This window comes from Chelonia mydas, chromosome 2, assembly GCF_015237465.2.
Source record: "Chelonia mydas isolate rCheMyd1 chromosome 2, rCheMyd1.pri.v2, whole genome shotgun sequence".
In the NCBI taxonomy this organism is placed as follows: Eukaryota; Metazoa; Chordata; order Testudines; family Cheloniidae; genus Chelonia; species Chelonia mydas.
In genome coordinates this window covers 79116863-79132770 of record NC_057850.1, presented here as the reverse complement: position 1 = coordinate 79132770, position 15908 = coordinate 79116863, and the positions used below count along the sequence as shown (strand labels likewise).

The 15908-nt window shown below is 43.5% G+C and overlaps 1 protein-coding gene and 1 long non-coding RNA gene across 4 annotated transcripts in view; one reads left to right on the top strand and one right to left on the bottom strand.

The window, feature by feature from the left end:
- Window positions 1-1843: 1843 nt before the first annotated feature.
- Window positions 1844-12513, bottom strand: LOC119565603. 2 transcript variants are annotated; one of them, XR_005224347.2, is made up of 3 exons: window positions 12450-12513; window positions 8680-8789; window positions 1844-4348 (listed from the first exon to the last, which is right to left on the bottom strand). It is a non-coding gene; the product is annotated as an uncharacterized LOC119565603 (long non-coding RNA). The 2 variants fall into 2 exon arrangements; XR_005224348.2 differs by lacking the exon at window positions 12450-12513 and adding an exon at window positions 12079-12335.
- Window positions 12514-12517: 4 nt separating this feature from the next.
- The window catches only part of TTC39C (tetratricopeptide repeat domain 39C), a 62347-nt gene continuing 58956 nt past the window's right edge, over window positions 12518-15908 (top strand). The window contains exon 1 of one of the 2 annotated variants that reach the window (XM_037892740.2): window positions 12518-12902. In XM_037892740.2, the coding sequence (XP_037748668.1) occupies window positions 12766-12902 (137 nt within the window). In that variant the 5' untranslated portion in view covers window positions 12518-12765. The remainder of the gene's footprint in view (window positions 12903-15908) is intronic. The other variant, XM_043539733.1, reaches the window with a different exon arrangement.

Sequence of the window (15908 nt, the reverse complement as noted above, 5' to 3'; positions counted from 1 at the left end):
AGTAGGAAAGACTAATATCACCAGAAGGAAAATAAATACACAGGGCAACATTTTCAAAACAAAGCCCGTGTTTGTGCATACGCAGTCACTAGTTCTTGCACATTATCACTTCTGTTCACAGGTGACAGAATCTATTTTAGGCAATTTTTCAAAGGATCCTCAACCCAACCTTTACATTTTGCAGGTACTACAGGCTGAGTGTGAAATCCTGAACCCCTTTGAAGTCAATGGGGGTTTTGCCATTGACTTCCATGAAGCAAGAATTTCATCTTTGGTTCAAATGACAGAATTTAAAAGTGACATACAAGGTGAGTGAGGTAATATCTTTTATTGGACCAGCTACTGTTGGTGAGAGACAAGCTTCCAAGCTTACACAGAGCTCTTCTTCAGGTCTAATATCCTGGGACTGACATGGCTACAACAACATTGCATAGAATTTAAATGTCTTATTTATAGATGTAACTAAGAAGTTAGGTATATAAATTCTGTCATTCTCAACCCAGAGCTGATTGAGGGCTCAGAATTGAAGGTCACTTTTTTTAAAAGTAAAGAGACGCTTAGAAAACCGCACAGCAAGCAGAGAAAAAACCATATCTTCATTAACACCTACAGTGCTACAGAGTAACTGAGGAAGAGTTTAGCCCAAAGCATAGAGCTGAAATGTATGGGTCTGATGATTTCATTCAGCAGCAAAAAACAGCAGATAAGATCTTTACTTTGCCTAATTTAATCTTAGAATTTTCTGAACTGAAGTATTTTTTCTGGTTGACCAAACATTAGCTTTCTAATGTGTTAAACCCTCTGTTAAATCTTATCTTTGATCAGGAAAAATGATACCATCAAGTGACAGAAACATTATCCTTACTCTTTGCTGTATAGTTATAGTCAAAATTCAGGGACTGTTGGGTGAAATACTCTTTATCAAAACACTTAGTTTTTGATATTAGAAGAGCAGATGAAAGAATGAAAGGCATTGGTATAAAGATTACTTAAGCATGATCAACACTACCCAGCTGTCGCCTCTGGCGATTACTATCACTTGATTGTGCATGAAAATTATCCTGCTTGAATGCACAGATTTAATAGAGGAAGAGCCCTTCCCTTTGGGCTTACAAAGGGAAATGATGATTCTCCTCACCCCCTTTAAATTATATAGCACAGGCAGTTATTTTCCTGCACACATGTGGCAAAACTTTTCAGACCACAGCACTGTTTCACAGATGATAATCCAGCAACTAGAAACAATAACTTTGACAGTCAGAGACATCTCCTGCCTCTCAGAGTGTTTTAGGACTTTATTCTGCCTTATGATGTATACAACAATACATGTTGCTTCTTGGAAAGGTCAGCACACAGTGTTTATAGGTGCAGGCCCCAGAGCTGATTTTTTAAATATACTCAAGGATGCACAGAACACCACTTACTGGAGGGCAGGATCACATTCTTAAAATGTAAGTAACTAAAACAGACAGGATCTAGGATTTTTGTAGTTCAGATTCCGGCATATGCAAAGGAGCAAGCTCACCATCTTTGTCAGCTCAGGATTATTGAGATGCACTGTTAACAGGACTGTCCAATGGAGGAACCAAATCTCCTATGCACTTTATTTGAAATGTAGCAACTTATTTCAGTGATGAAGACAAATAATGTGGCTACCACTTTTGACAGACCTCAGTAATGTCTGGTTACAAGAACAGTAAAACTGAAAATAAGTATGGGTGGGGAGAAGGAGGCTTCTTCCAGAAGTAAGTGTCATGAATCACCATGAGAGAGTTTACTACTGGGATGTATTCAGTAATAAAATATGAAACATGCACACCATTTCTGAAAGCAGCAGGGACAATAAATAAAAATAGTATTCAGAAGTTCACATTTAAAGAGTTAGGAACACTAATTTACACTTATATACAGTGTTCTCCACCCAAGATTCTTAGAGCATTTAAACATGGAGTAGGGAAGCCTTGCAACACACCTCTGAGGTTGGAAAGTATTATTATCCTGTAAGGACACCCTAATCAAGTAATTTGTGGGGAATGAACCTCTGGCTCTAAGAGCATGAGTCTCTACTGCTTGAGCTAAAGAATGTGATCCATTAGTTTGAAGGAAGAAACATAACTGAGAAATATCTTTTATGTGGACCTGACACTAGAGAGGGATAAAGATCCACACTGGGTTAATGTGAGTTACTATTACCATTTTACAGATGGGGAAAAACTGATGCACAGAGAAGTTCAATGCCTGATCCAAGTTCACATAGGAAAGTTGTGCTGGAATCTCTTGTCTGCAAGTCCTGTGCCTTAAGTTAACCCCCAAATTTTTATTCCTCCCTAGATCTTAAAGTGGGGTTCCCACCTGCAACTATATTTCAGAAAAAAGAGAAAGGATATGCTTTTAGCTACTGCCAGGAGAGGAACTATTGGTTGAGGAGTCTTAGGAAAAGGAGGTAGAAGTCCATAGATCCATTACAGAGGATTCAAGGCTCCCGCTCTTTAGCAAGTTCAATTCTCCATAGCTCTATGAACCCATATAGCTATCCACTCAGTCTCTCAATTGCTCTCTCCCTTCTAAAAAAGAAAAGGAGGACTTGTGGCACCTTAGAGACTAACAAATTTATTTGAGCATAAGCTTTCGTGAGCTACAGCAGCTCTTAAGCGCATTGATTTGACTTTCCTCTCCCAAATAAAAGGTAAGTTTGTGTCACCCACCTCTTCCCAGCTTGGTCCACAAAGGAGTAATTTGAATGTAGAGAATTAAGCTAGCATGTGTTAGTGTCCCAGCCTAGCAAGGCTGGAAAACTATGTTATGTTTGTTGACTGACTGGTTTTGTCACAGGCATTTTCAACAAAACATTCCCAGCCCCTTTCTCTAACCAGGAAGAAGAGCAGGTGCTGGGAATACCAAAATCTGACCTCAAAATTAAACCACATACATTAAAGTAAAAAACCCAGAACAATCTCCCACGCAGTGACATTTCACTCTTTGCAGCCTTTCTATTTCTGTAGAGCAGGGTTGGGGGGACAAAATGATGAAAGCATTTGAGTATTTAAGATATTATGTATGTCTAAAGCCCCAAAGTGAGATAGGAAAAGTGTGAATAATCTTTAAATAACTCCCTACCAAATAATATTAATGCATCAAGCTTCTTGACAACTGTGAAAATGTACTGAAAAAGTATTGTTAAACTAGTGGAAACATAATAACCCTTAGTTGGAGTGAGCTTATGAGTTATTTATTCTGTTATGAACATTATTAGCTATGACCTACAAGCATTTTTTATTATTTTAAACTACATACACATTTTGAAGACACGAATTTAGACAGAGTTTACTAAGGCTGAAATATTTGTCATAATTATCTACAGCTTCACAGATAATTAATTTTCCATCACAAGCATTATGGCACTTTTAAAATGATTTTGCAGGTGTATTTGAAAATGAGAAAAGAGAGAGAGAAAGAGATTTATCCATTCATAAATAAGGCCAGTCTGTTAACTGGATTTAAGCATTTAGGGTCCTTTGTGATAGAAGCAGCCTAAGCAGGTATTTTCTCCTGCTAAGATGGAATTCTGAGCTCTGTGAGAAGTCAGCCTTCTGAAAGTAAAACATTTTAAATTGTCTTAAAAATTCTAATATTGTGATGGTACCTTAGATAAGATGAGTCTGTGTGGGAAGAAGTTTTCCCAACTAATTTTGGTAAACTAGGCCAGCATGTGGCTGCTGCCTGAACAGAGCTGTTGTTTGTATTTAATGCTTGTTTTTCCTTTATTTTCTCTGGAATTATGCACATATGTTTGGTGTTGATTCTGAAAAAACCTGTTATTTAATGTTCTTTAAATAGCAGAAATAACACACCTTCATATGTTACAGTACAAAATAGCAACTGTGTGACTATGCATATGACAATGAATTTTGTTTTATATTATGGACTTTTTAAAAAAAATATTATTTGTTACACGGAAGCAGAACAGTCAGTGCCAGAAAGTCTAGAAGCAGCAACAAGTAAACCCATGAATTCATCTCTTTGTATGATTGAGTAAATGTTGGGTCCAGAGCAACAATAAATCTGGAAAAAGCCTTAATTTTGTTAGTCCTGTAGCAGCATGTAATAAAAGAACCAGTTGCCAGTAGTAGAGATTAGGGACATCTAAGAGTGGTCAGGCAACTCTGAAAGTGTACCCATTTCCTGTGGCTCATCAATGGCTTTTCTTTCTTCCTCTCTGTGAGCTTTGAGAAGACCACTGAAAAACAGGCCAGGAGTGCTTACAGTGAAATGACTTGTGGATCACATTTTGTATTTCCACTGACTTCACTAGGTGCTTCATGTGTTCACCAAAGGTCAGGATTTAGCCCTAAAAATGACAAATCACATTAAAATGAAATTGTGGAGAGCAAGCTATGAAGATTAGTGTGGTTTTGTACTATCATTTGCATGCTGTGCTTTATAAAAAACACATAATGATAACAGATGTAAAGCTCACCTCCATAAATATTTAAGTGATAAGACATAATAGGCAGTGACTTTCATTACTGCATGCGTCTGTGGTATATTATGAGACACAAAACCAAAGACCAAGTGACTTTAGCTACCTACAAATGACAATTATTCCTTAGAATCACTTGGGCTTGTCATATCATTCTTCCGAAGTGGAATTTATAAATAAAAGAGGAAAATATTCAAACTTATAAATTCACTGGCTATTACTGACATAATAAAACATCCCTAACAGGCCAGTCTGAAAGTGACATTTGTATCCTGAATTCTAACCTCTTTTCAAAATTAACAATTGGATTATAACTGACCTTTAAACTAGAGTGACAAGTACTTGAAAGGATTTTAAAGTAATGGGGGCCTAATTCTACACTGTCTTGTACCTTGTACGGTTGTGAAGACCATGGAGATATCTGTATTATTTTTTATAAATACTGTGTGTACCTCTGTTTACGTGATTACTATCATGTTGTCTGTTACATGGGGGGAAAAATTAACTCAATCATGGATGGTTTTTTCAGTGGGGCAGCTGCCCCACTCCCATGCTAGATTGGGCTACAGCAGGCCAGAGTGGCTGCGCAGATAGGCAGCCAATCAGAGAGGGCCTGCAGGGAGCCAATCAGAGGCAAGCAAGAAGCAGCCAATCAGGGCCAGGCTAGGCCCTAAATAAAGGCTGCCCAGGGGAGAGGCATTCAGTTTCTCCTAGACCTTCAAGGGGGGAAGGTCTGTCTGCCTCCTGAGTGAGGAGACCAGCACCTGGGACAGTGCAGGGCAGGTTTGAGAGAGCAGAAGCAAACTCTAGCCGGGTACCTGCCAGGCTGCAGGCCCTGATAGAAGGGCCCACAAGGTGCAAAGGGAAAGCAGCCCAGGGAGGAGAGGTGGACAAGGGGAGTGAAGGAAGACAGGGAGGCTGCTGCAAGAGGATCCATGAGCTGGGACCCAGAGTAGAGGGTGGGCCTGGGTTCCCCCCTTCCTGCTTGTATTATACCCTGCTGTTAGAAGTGGCCATAGTGGACTGCACCCAACCCCTGATGGAAGGGGTTAGACTTTGGGGGTGTGGTTGGCTGCTGGGGTGAAGTGGAAAGACAGCTATTAACCTCCCTGGAAGGGGGTGAGTGTGGACTAGAGGTTGCTGTTGGAGGGCAGTGTCCTGAAGAGGATGCAAGAGAAGGGAGCAATGTGGGTCCAGATGCCAACGGAGGGCGAGAGATGGATGGGACATCACCAGTGGAGGGTGCTGCACATGGACTGAGCTAATTCCTGGAGGTACCAGCAGGAGGTGCCACAGTGGTGAGTCTCAACCCTATCACAGTTTTACACATCTCCAAGAAGACAGATAATGATTAAATGGTGTTTAAATGGACAAAATGGTAAAACCACTTCTGGAAGGCTGATGAGATACATAAACCTGATACCCCAAGTTCAGGTGTCCCAGGACAGAAAAAGGAGTCTGGAAATGGATAAAAATGGCCAGTGAATGCGGAGGTGGAGATGCTGACTGAGGGTCAGACAGAAGCAGAAGCTGCAGGAGTGCAGACCATCTCACCAGCCCCAGTGCTTGGGAGTGCCTGGGACAAGAGTGACCTATTAAATTTGCAAAGCAAGGCTAAGGCTTAGGTAAGATAGTATGCATGTAAGCCTGTGGTTTTAACCCTTTTAGCTCTGATTGCTATAGGCCTTTGGATAAATAAATAATACTTTGTTTTTTAACTCACTGCATTTTCATACTGCTCATGCTCCTGGAGGGAAGTATCTAATAGGTGCCAAAACTCAGTAGGACCTGCTGAAGAAACAAGGGTGGTAAACACAGTTATTATGACAGAGGGACTGGTTTAAGAGTAAAGTGAATTGTAGAATTCTCTTCTGAGAGAAGTATTGATGTAAGTCCTGTGGCCTGAAATGTTAGAGAATAGAGAGCTCTCTGTCACCCATTGGTGAAATGGGAGAAGACTGGCAGAGAGCTTCTTAAGATTCCAGATGAGCAGGGGTTCCACGGAGGAGGACTCTCAGCCAACATCTTTTGAAGGGCAAAGGGAACTGATTGAATGGATATGATAGTTTGGGGCATTTTCATAAAAATACAGTTAAACTTTGAGTTTGGGGGCAATTAAATGTTACTGATCTTGTTGGGGGAAATACAAGGACTAGATGTCAACATTGCATATGCCTGGGGCCACCTTCATCAAGACTGCTGTCATGCATATTTGGGTAAGTGAGCCTGGACAGAGCTGAAAAGAAGGAAAACATCTACCTTTTGCTGGGTGTGTCTCTCTTGTGGTGAGGACTCAGTTAAGTTTCCTAGATAGTACTGGTCCTTCTAAAAACTGAGCTGAGACTGCTAGAAAGCAGTGGATGGTACAGAGCTGAGGGTGGCTTTGAGGCAGTGGATGGTACTGAGCTGTGGTGGCAGCTCTGAGGCAACAGACAATGCAGAGTAGCAGTGGCACTTTCAAAGTGATAGACGGTGCAGAGTAGCTGTGATACATGTGAGGGGAGTAGCTCCCTTTGATGGACAGCCAGTTAGCTGTAAAATCCCTCTTTAGGTCTGTTAAAAGGTTAACAAGCCCACAGGTAAAAGAAAAGGAGTGGGCACCTGACCAAAAGAGCCAATGGGAAGGAAGAACTTTTTAAAATTGGGAAAGAAACTTTCCCTTTGTCTGTTCTCCGGAGAAGGAGACTTTGGCAGAAATGCCAGGTAAGGCTTGAAAAAGGTATGAAAATTCACCTTCCATACCTAGAAGAAATTATTTGGATAGAGAATGTTTAGTTAGACACAATCAGGTTTATTTTTTATTTTGGCTTGTGGATCTCCTCTGTGCTAACCCCTGATGCTTTTGTTTGCTTGTAACCTTTAAGCTGAACCCCCCAAGAAAGCTTAATTTTGGGTGCTTAATTTTTGGAATTGCTATTTTAAAATCTAGCAAGAGCTTAAATTCCAGACGTATTTTTTCCTTTTTGTTTTTAATAAAATTTTCCTTTCTAAAAGAAAGGAATTGGGCTTTTGGTGTCTTAAGAGGTTTGTGCATGTTTGATTAGCTGGTAGCACAGCTAATTTCCTTTTTCTTTCTCAGCTCTTCCCGGGGTGGGGGGGCAGGCGAAAGGTACCTCAGAGGGAGGAATTCCCAGGTGTTCCTTCCTGGGTCCAAGGTGTGGAGGTGTTTTTGTTTCTGTTTTGCATTTGGGTGGTGGCAGCATTTAACAAGCCAAGGTCAGGGAAAAGCTGTAACCCTGGGAGTTTAATACAAGCCTTAAGTGGCACGTATTAACTTTTAAAATCCTTGCAGGCCCCCTACCTTCTGCACTCAGAGTGGGGATTCTGCCTTGGCAGCAGTGGCTGGAGCAGAGCTGAGGCAGTTTTGGGTTGATGCTGCAGAGACAACAGCAGCCTACCCAAGAGACTCTGGTGTGGACCTCCCTACCATGCAATTAAAGCTGAAATACTTCAGCTGGGTTAGATGGTAGTCCCCAGTGTAGTCCAGTCAGTATTGGACTGCCAGCTTGCTTGGAGTTTTCCAACCCGGGTCAACTAACTGTGTGAAGAGGAGAGAAATGGCAAAATGTACCAGCTACATTTGGCAATATACAGTACTTCCCAAATTGTAGGCACTGAGTCTAGGGGATTAAAACAAAGAACTTTATTAAGGTGTGAGAGAGGGCAGGATACAACAGAATAAACTTAGGAAACCCAGATATTAATAAATCAACCAATTCTCTGAGGCAATGCTCCAACCTGGTAATGGGCTTTAACAATAGTCCCAACCTCAGTCCTCCTGGCAACTGTGATGATGCCCATGGTGGTAAATCTAATTTCCTAGGTTTTTGGGTGGTGGCTCAAGCTGGCATTAGTTAAGGCTTCAAGAAAGCCCCTAGAAAATGAACCCAGCCGTTTCTGCTGCTGTCAACACCTGGCAGAAGGGTTCCACAAGTGCAGGCCTGTCACTTTAAAGGGGTGTCCACAGATACAGCTCCCCCTGAAGTGTGACAACAGACATTTAAAATGTGAGTATAATAAGCTACCACTCTGATTCTCTTCTACACATGGTAGTTGTGAATCAGTCTCATAGCTCTTAAAGGATATGAATAATGTAGCTAGCATCCTTTTTTAAATAAGCTATCCTGGAAGCTAAAGTAAAAATTGTGGCTAGTTAATTAAAGAGTACAATTCTTGTTTGCCCCATGAATTTTACTGACCTTGAAAAATGTTGGTCTGATAGTTGGCAGGCAGAAGATCTGTCTAACTATAAAACAAGTATAGGACAGGCAGCAGCAGGCTTCTTCATACTGCACTGGAGGGAGCTCTTCTAAGGGAAAGAGGGTAATTTAATTGTCAGGGACATTCTGTGATTGTCTCTGAGACTGTCAACATACATGTTAATGAGAGCCAACTGTGATGGTGGCATTACAGTATGGGTATCTAGCCACTAGAAACTGGACTGGAAACATATAATTTCATATAGACTTTTGAAGAACCAACATATGGTGGTAATTTTCAGCCATTACCAAACTGGGTTAAAGTTGAATTTGTGACTTAGAGGTGAAAGGCTCCAGTGTCCCATTATCTCATTAGTGACCCATTCCCATCCACAGTACAAAGATTTAGTTCTGTTTAGAGTTCATTTGTGATAAACTTTTCTTACATTCCAGTAATTGATTAGACTGACCTCAAGATTCAAAAACAGGATACAAAGGATTTGAGCTATGCAAAAATAAGTCCAACTTCTGATAAAATGTATTTCTCTTCCAGTTTTCTGAGATCCTTTCCCCAAAAATCAACATTTCATTGACAGTTATTTATAAAATGTAATTCAGATGCATGGTACTGTTAGAAATCTTCAAAGTAAGATGAAAATGAGGCAACTATGGATATGTATCTTCTGTTTCTGAAAGGGGATAATAATGCTACATTGCTACAACTAGGTGTATTGAGGAACAATTAATTAATACTCTTTTTTAAAAAGAATACATATACAAATGCACTTCATATGATTATGAACTACTAAAGTGACATTAAGAATGAGTGGTGGTTTAGGGGGAAGATGGGGTGGAAAGGACACATTAACTGGTACAAATCCCATATGTTGCTCTGTTCGTTTAGGTTTTCTCATTACCACAGCCCATCTTGTAAACTGAATCAGCAATTCCATGTGCCCTGTGTAAATCAAACTAACCTTAATCCATCCTCAGATCTGCTAAAGCCCTTATCACTATGCAACACACAATGCAACTTGCAGCATTGCTGATCTCCACTGCTGATCTGCTCTGCACTGAAGAGCTGAAATGCAGTTTATAACAGAGGCACTATAAAACTATGCCTGATAGGCAGTAAAACTCTCACTGCAAAAGTCACATTGCTTGATCACTGATGTTTAGATAGATTACATTTCTCCTTGAACAGGTGAAATGCAGTCTTATGCTGCAAAAGTATTCCATAGACTTATGCTTTTCTGAAGTGGTAATTAATTTCATAACTGTAAGATGGACAACTAGCTGCTGAGTAGTAACAACAGCATTTGTTACAGAACATAGATTAGCAGTAGTAGTTCTGCCAAAATGGTCCAGAGAAGCTAGGCCGGAAGACACAATTGCAAGGATTCTAAGCTCCTTACACATTGGATCCATAGAACAACAGTGATGAACACAGGCCCCTATGCTAAAGTTATTGGGTTAGTCACACACAAAGGCTGGGAAACTACAAGAACTTGGGAAATAGAGGGGTGGCTGTTTGCTCCCCAGTGGCGGAGGGGTTAGCCTTCAATATCTGTAGCTCTGAGGAAACCCACAGGCCATGTATTTCTGCACTGCTTCTTGGACTCACTGACTCCAATGAGTCACATGGCTCCAATGAGCGGCTGCCCCAGAATCACAGCTCAGTGTGTGATTCTAACTTGGTCAGTGTTTTGCACCAGGTTGGAGCACAGGTTGAGGGGCGGTGATGCTGCTTCGATCCCATCCCTTCTAGGTGTAGGGGAAAGCAAAAAGCATACTGTAGAGCTGCCTTTTCTTCATTCTGTACCCATAGGCACAGACTTAGAGTGGTTATGCCCCTCTCTGCCCCAACTGTCCCTATTAAACTCCTTCCCCAAATCCCTGCCCCATCCCTGCCTCCTCCCCTAAGTGTGCCACATTCCCGCTCCTCCCCTCTCCCTCCTGGAGCTTGCTACAGCTGTTTGGCAGCTGCAAGCGCTGGGAGGTAGGCAGAGGAGCTGGGATGTGGCACGCGCAGAGGAGGTGGGGAGCTTGGCTGCCGGTGGGTGCTGAGCACCCACTACTTTTTTCCCCCATGGACGCTCCAGCCCTGGAGCACCCAGAGTCGGTACCTTTGGCTGTACCTACCCTGAAGGTAAACAGATCTGTATTTTGCTCCACTCATAAATTTCTTGGAGAGTTTCAGGGCTGTGAAGATGGTGGTGTCTTGTATCTTAACAAAACTGAATCCAGGAAGAACAGTCTCTTGTTTAAGGGAGGTGGTGGTGGTGGGGGGCTTAATTGTGTGTTAAATTGTAAATTTGGGGGTTAGGATTGATACCTTTATGGTAGTACACTTGTCCATAGTTCACTTAATGATCTGCGTGATCTGGCTTTAAATTAAACTAAAAAAGGGGCTGCTCTGGCATGGGCTTCACAGTCAACTTCAGGGGGAAGTTACACTGCTGAGGGGCATAGGTGCTGGAACTAGGGATGCTGCTGCACCCCCTGGCTTGAAGTGGTTTCTATTATATACGAGGTTTACAGTTTGGGTTAATGGCTCTCAGCACCCCTACTATAAAAATTGTTCCAGCACCCCTGGTAAGGGGTGGGGTTTAAACTCATGAGTGGTGCCCACTGGCAGAATGGCATAGGGAGAGCTGCAAAGGCATTGCTCTAGGAAAAACTACAAACCTTAAGTCTATAAGGCAGTTAATTCACCCTCTTTCACGAGCACTAAAATCACTTTTAAAAAAAAAAAATTTAAAAATGCACTGAAAAGGGAACGCTGCAATGCAGAGAAAGGAAAGGCTGAGCTTCCCCGCTACACAGCTCTGGGGGCTCAGCTGCTGCAGCCTGAGACACTCGCTATGCCTCACACGAGGGAAACAGGATTCTGCACAAGGACTCGGAACTATTAATAGCTCCTCCGCTGGCTGTGCAGCTGGAGAGCACTCAAGCTGCTGCATGTGCTAGGTGCACCAATGCAGTGAAGAGAGAGCGTGCTGGGAGAAGGAGCTGAGAAAATGCAAAGGGTGAGGAAGGAAACTCAGAAAAGCTCCAGGCACAAACTCCCTCCTACCATGCACATGGGACTCCTGCTCCATTTCCCTGCCCCCCCCCCCCCCCCCAACAAAAAAAACCCTCCCACCCAGCCTGTGCAGTGGAGTCCACAGAATTGATATTCTGAAGAAGTTTTCCGGGAGGGGGGATTTCGGGTGTTTGGAAGGGAGCTGGTCCACGAGACATTGTCCTGTGCATTACCAGGTGAAAAGGCTTAAAAATCGCTGTGTGACCAGTACAATTGCAGTTTTGTACCTGCAAGCGGCCTGATGGAGTACAAGCTTGCCGCCCCCAGCTGTGCGAGGGGGGGATTGTGGAGGGACAAGGTGGGTGAGGTAATACCTTTTATGGGACTATCGGCTGTAGCTGAGAGAGACGAGCTTTGGGGCTACACAGAGATCTTCTTCGGGTCCCTCTGCCTCCTAAATCCTCCTGCTTAGCCTGCCAAGTTGGCTCGGGACCCATTTGGAGGAGCCCGGGACAGCGGCTGTTGCTGGGGGTGGCTCTGCGCTTTGCGGCGGGCAGAGTCCGCGCTCGCTCCACGCACCCGCTGGTCGCACCCGCTGGCTGAGGGGGTTGGACCGAGCCCAGCCCTTCCCCCTCCCTAGCGCCCCCCTGCCGCCGTTCCTCTCAGTGATGCAGCCCGCACTGCCCCCCCTCCCCGGCTTGGCGCCTCGTGAGCCCCGCGCGCGGCCGCTCCAACCCCATCCCACCCCCGGCCTGGCGGCTTCCACGGCAAGAGCGGACAGGCGATAAGGGCAGCAGCTTCGTCGCCCACATCGCGCACGCGCAGACACACCTGCGCATGCGCGTTATCAAAGTCTGTGCAGTAGCGCCGGGGGTGCGTGAGCAGGCTCCAGCACCGCAGCGGGCACCACAGCGAAGGAGCGGCCCAGGCTGCTCCTCCTCCTCCTCGCGCATCCCCGCCCTCGGGGTCTCCCGTACGCGGCGCCGCCGGCCGGCTCCCCTCCCGCCTCCATCCCGGCGGAGGTGACAGGAGCCCGGGGGAGCCGGCTCGGTCTCGTCGCCATGGCCGGGTCGCAGCTGCCGCTGGAGGACGAGGAGTCGCCGCTGCCTCTCGAGGACGCGGAGCTGGCGCTGGCCGGGATCAACATGCTGCTGAACAACGGCTTCCGCGAGTCCGACCAGCTCTTCAGGAAATACCGGTACCAGCCTCCGCCGGGCCGCACCGGCTCTCCCTGCACCTGCCTCCCGCTGCCCCGAGTCCTCTCTCCCCCCGCCGGCGAGCCGGGCTCCATGGGCAGGGGCTACTGCCCCCCCCCCGGTCCCCCGCCGGCACCAGCCGCCCCGTCCTCAGCCTGTGTCCCGGCTCAGCCTCTGCCTCGGCTCAGCACCTCCACTAGAGGCCCAAGCGCCTCGGCTTCCCCCACCAACACCTGCCCCGGCTCATGCTCCCCCCCGCCCCCGCCCGGGGCGGCGTGGTGCGGTGCTCTCCGCCGCCCCCGCGGGGCGTGTGCGAAGCCGCCTCCGTTCTTCCCACGCCGCCTGGCCAGCCGCGCGCGGAGGTGGTTGTGCGCTCCCGCCTGAGCTGGGGAGGCGAACGTTTCCCCCCCCCCCCCCCCATGGCGGGTGTGGGGCTACCAGAGCACTTCCTTGTGCAAACGGTTACTTCAGGAGGTGGTTTTGTGATGCCGTCAGGCTGTGTTCTCAGTTCCCTAGGGCAGATTAAGCACTGAGCGTTACATTTTGTCCCCCGAATTACTCTGCAAGAAAAAGATTGCCTCTGACTCTTAAACCGGTCCTAGCATTGCACGAGAAGTGAGGATTCACAGATTTCGGTTAATAAATCTTAACTCTAGGGAAACATGTCAATATATGACATTTGCAAACTGTTAGTCTGTGTCACCTGATTTGACAGAGGCGAACCACCATTTTAAAAAAAAATTATATGAAAACCAGGGGAATTTACCTTTCCTTGACAGGCACTTGTAAATCTCACAAATGCTGATGAGTAGCTATGCATGTGCACAGAAGAATAAACAATAAGATTTGCTTAATATACTTGTGTCATCCAATGAAAACATCCTGAGGATTTTTAGCTTTTAAGATTATATGTGTGTGAGTGACTTGGATTGAGACTAGATAGTGACAGGAGGTTCTTGAATGCTAGTGTGATGAAGCCATGAAATAACAAGACAATGTGTTTGTATCTAGTTAAAGGAAGAGGTCACTTTCTAGAAATTACTTGAATATAGTTGTAACAGCAGATGTTACTCTATGTCTACACTAGTTTTAAGGTAGTTATATTTCCTGTATAGTTATGGAAAGAGTTAATTCTTCTCAATAATTGGAGCCTTGGCATTATAGGTGTTGTTTTCTAAATTTAAATGCACCACAGTGCTATTGTCTGTACAGCAGAATATTCATTTAAGACCTAAATTGAGTTTAAAAACAAGTCTATGTTGGTGGTATTGCAAGTATTTCAGAGCCTTCCTTATTTTTTTCATTTACAAAAATTAAATTTGATACAAATAAAACTTTTTTGGGTGCAGAGGGAAGTGATGACTTAAGATCTAAAAATCTAGGATATTAAAAATAGTTTTTACTATGTTCCTGTTTCAAAATTTGTATGTATTAATAATTGTGTGTCCAGCAGATTGTTCATCTTGTTATAGGGAACCTTTGTTTCTGAAGTCTTCCATAAAATCTTGTTTTAGTTTTCTCGTTATTATAAATTGATTATTACAATTTAAACATCAAAGGGAAAATCAAGTTACACAGACTATTTTAATAAACCATATTTGCCTGGATCAAAGCTTCAGTCTTGTTCATATTATGAACCCATATTCAGTGACTGAAATGTCCCTCCTCAGATGTCTCAATCTGTTTTCCCTCGTTCTTAAAATGAGGTGCCTCATGATTCCATGCGATAGTTAATTTTTGACACTTGAGGACTAATTATGAGCAGCTGGTCAAATCTGATTTATCTGAAAATGGATTGTAAGTGGTGTTATGATTCATAGGTTAAGAATTGTCCTAGTTGCAATTTTAACTGCAAAAGTCCAGATCTTTTGAAATATTTTGTTCCTAAATAATTTAAGTGATCGGAACTTCATGTAGAAATGAAAATGGGAGAGAATGTCCAAGGCTGACAGTTCAACCATAAACTGTAGATTTCCAGCCTAGAGATAAGAAAGTTCAGGCATAAGGTATAATTTGTGTTTAACTTTTCAGACTGTTTTCCTGCCAGTTTTCCTCTTTTGTATGTTTGTGTCAGATATGTTTTTGCTAACCAGAACTGAAGAAACATCATTAACTTCCAAGTAGCTATCAGTCATTTAGCAATAGATTTTTATCCTTGTGTGCTTGAAAGTAAAGTGTTAGAAATAGTTCCTAATTGGGAGTGCTCTTCTAAAGAACAGCTTCTTGCCGCATTGAGAGACCTGCAGTTCGTCAAATTTAGAGACGGATGTTAATCTTATTGACATCAGTGACGCTCAGAAAACTACAAAAGGGTGTTGTTGGTTTTTTGTTTTTTTTTCTCTCTCTCTCTCCTCTGCTGGTAATAGCTCACCTTACCTGATCACTCTTGTTACAGTGTGTATAGTAACACCCATTGTTTCATGTCCTCTGTATATATAAAATCTCCTTACTGTATTTTCCACTGCATGCATCCGATGAAGTGAGCTGAAGCTCACAAAAGCTGATGCTCAAATAAATTTGTTAGTCTCTAAGGTGCCACAAGTCCTCCTTTTCTTTTTGCGGATACAGACTAACACAGCCGCTACTCTGAAACCTGTTTGGAAGAATGTGCATTTTGCATATTTATGCGTATTTCTTCAAATATGTATTTAAACTATGGTAGAAATTGTTTTATAGCCCTCTCCATCCAGCTAGTTTAAGCTTTTGAAATAGACCTATGTCATTTTCAAATGGCTTCTGAAAATAGATTGATTTCAGAAAGAGTGAAGCAGAAATCAGTGTTTCTTATGGAAACTCTCTAGGGTTTTTGAAAATTAATTATGCAGCAAATGCTTTGACTTCACTAACTAGTTTAAAATTGCTCTTCAGAAATGCAACTATTTCATCTTTCCTCACTTGGCTCCTGAAAGATCCCATGAAGCATATTAATTCAGGTCTGTAATCCATAAATTCATAATCCATTTATAGGAACACGGTGACAGTCTGGATGTGCCACTGAGTACATCATC